This window comes from Berghia stephanieae, chromosome 6 (genome assembly GCF_034508935.2).
Source record: "Berghia stephanieae isolate SIO BIC M18660-M18661 chromosome 6, UCSD_Bste_1.3, whole genome shotgun sequence".
Taxonomy (NCBI): domain Eukaryota; kingdom Metazoa; phylum Mollusca; class Gastropoda; order Nudibranchia; family Aeolidiidae; genus Berghia; species Berghia stephanieae.
Window position 1 is genome coordinate 47,385,215 of NC_088365.1, and position 2,500 is coordinate 47,387,714.

At 37.1% G+C, this 2,500-nt stretch overlaps 1 protein-coding gene across 2 annotated transcripts in view; it reads right to left on the bottom strand.

Moving 5' to 3' along the window:
• The window catches only part of LOC144975150 (glutathione S-transferase 1-like), a 21,146-nt gene that overhangs the window by 4,631 nt on the left and 14,015 nt on the right, over window positions 1–2,500 (bottom strand). For both annotated transcript variants that reach the window (XM_078918933.1, XM_078918932.1), the window contains exon 5: window positions 818–928. In XM_078918933.1, coding sequence (XP_078775059.1) covers window positions 818–928 — 111 coding nt within the window. The remainder of the gene's footprint in view (window positions 1–817; window positions 929–2,500) is intronic.

The following is a 2,500-nucleotide window of genomic DNA, read 5'->3' on the forward strand; positions in this document are numbered from 1 at the left end:
CCGCACAAATCTTTGGGCCTCTTTTTCGCTTACGAAGTGCCCGAATTCGCGTCAAAATATGGGACGAAACCGTTTCGTATATGTTATTTTAAAAAATTAATTACGACGCTGTTCATCGATGAATATGACTGAAAGTTGGCACACAGTTAGAAAAAAGGTCATTTTAGATTATGTTAAACGACAAAACTCGTGCGATTACCAGAAGACCGTTAAAAATAGATTTTTACTCTTTGGAGTAAAATATTTCTGAAACTACCGGGCGTGGAGGTTTTGTCGCTGACAAGGTAATACATGAACATTTCTTCTTTTTGCTTGTAAAATTGTATATGAATATGACGAGTACTTTTCCCGTATTTTACAAAACACCATCCTAATTTGCTCTTCAAGTTTCAATCTTTTGATTCACTTATTACGCAAGATACAACCAAAGGTCGAAAAAAAATGCCGAAAAAGCGTCCCATATTTTCGCGTTTTTTTTTCCTCTTTGCGGGTCATCCAAATAAGTGACACCTTTGAAACTGCATAACTTGTTTATTTATGAATGAATTTTCAAAATACAAAAACATTTTTACTCAGTGGAGATAGGGCTTTGATTTTAGACAAAATATTCCTCAAAAAGAGAAAAAAAACATGTTTCATAGTCATTGCTAGATGATGATGATGATGGTATATTGGTGGTGGTAATGATTTAATGACGATAATGATTGAAGCATCATCATCATCACCATCACCATCATTGTTATTGATGATGTCGACGAAGATGACGATGATATTGACAATAACTAATAACCATAATGATAATATTATATACACCCACCTCATTTCCTACAAAGTATCCCTTTCCTCCACCGTTTTCCACCAACAACTGCTCCAGAATCCCATTGAATCTTGGAATTTGTACTTCAAAATATTCCTTCGTCATCGCCTCCTGGAGAGAAAAAAATCAGCCACAAACAGAACAAAATGACTATTTTTCATAACCAATTGTGACCAGCCATCTCAAAACGGTATTATGTCAGGATGACTAAAATGATGAAAATTGAATTTATATCTAAAATATATCAGACTTGGGTAATGTTTATACATGTTTTATCAAGGAGGACGAATGCAGAATTTTAGAACTTGAAACTAACATTTCTTATTTTTGAGCAGTTTGGCTTGAATTTGACATTTTTGCATCTGGATCATCCCGCCTACCGTTGTGAGACGATGGGTCACTATTGATAACAACAAAGAATGAAGTGAATAGAAAAGTGCCAGAAAACAATATAGAATAATTTTTTTTTTTTTAATGTGCGTGGATGGGGGCCCGAACCTGCGACCTTACTGGTACGACGACAACGCCTGGACGGGAAGAGGGTAGCGCTATTATAAGAGCTATCCATCGCTATATTATCTGTTTTCCAACAAGCTTTCTGTCTTTGACCTGGAATGACATTACTTGGTTTTGTTCTGGCTCTAGCTGGATACCCTGGCTGGGAGGGAAACAGTCAAATGTATAGTTAGAGGTTTGGGATATGATTTGTTTTTTTTACTTGGAAATAATCTCTCTGTTATGTATTGTATTATTATTTTTTGTCAGCATAATATTTGTAAATATTTGAATGTGTTCCTCTTAGTGGGGACCTGACTTGTGTCAGGATGAGATATTTAGGTGATCTCAAACCAAGTACACTGATAGTGTGCTCTTGAAATCTACATATGTTCCTGTTTAAACCTATTCCCCTTTGTCTTACTTTTTCTTGGGTGCTTAAATTATAATTCTTTAATTTTTTTACTATCCCATATCCTTCCTTTTTACTGGCGCTGATATGACCTAAATGTGTTGCAAGCGCCGTAAACCCCTTTTAAAAACTAGAGCTTTTATATAGCGCAATATCCACTAAATGTGCTCAAGGCCCGAAGCGTCCCTGACCAATATCAACACGTAACATACAGAACGATACATAATGCCTGTTGTTAGGCGATATTACATTTTTATCCGACAGAGACAACGTTGTTGACGGACAGATATTCATTTTACACCTGTGTACGGTGAGGGAATGTGAGTAAAGAGTCTTTTCCAAGGACTCAACTATGCGCCGACCGAGGCTCGACCCCAGGACGTTACGATCCGAAAGCGAATGTCATACCAGAAGACCACATAACCGCTTAAAACCAAATAAAGCAAACCTTTTGGTCGGGTGGTGCGTAATGTCTCTTGACGAACTCTTAAAACCAAATAAAGCAAACCTTTTGGTCGGGTGGTGCGTAATGTCTCTTAACGAACTCTTAAAACCAAATAAAGCAAACCTTTTGGTCGGGTGGTGCGTAATGTTTCTTGACGAACTCTTAAAACCAAATAAAGCAAACCTTTTGGTCGGGTGGTGTGTAATGTTTCTTGACGAACTCTTAAAACCAAATAAAGCAAACTTTTTGGTCGGTGGTGCGTAATGTTTCTTGACGAACTCTTAAAACCAAATAAAGCAAACCTTTTGGTCGGGTGGTGCGTAATGTTTCT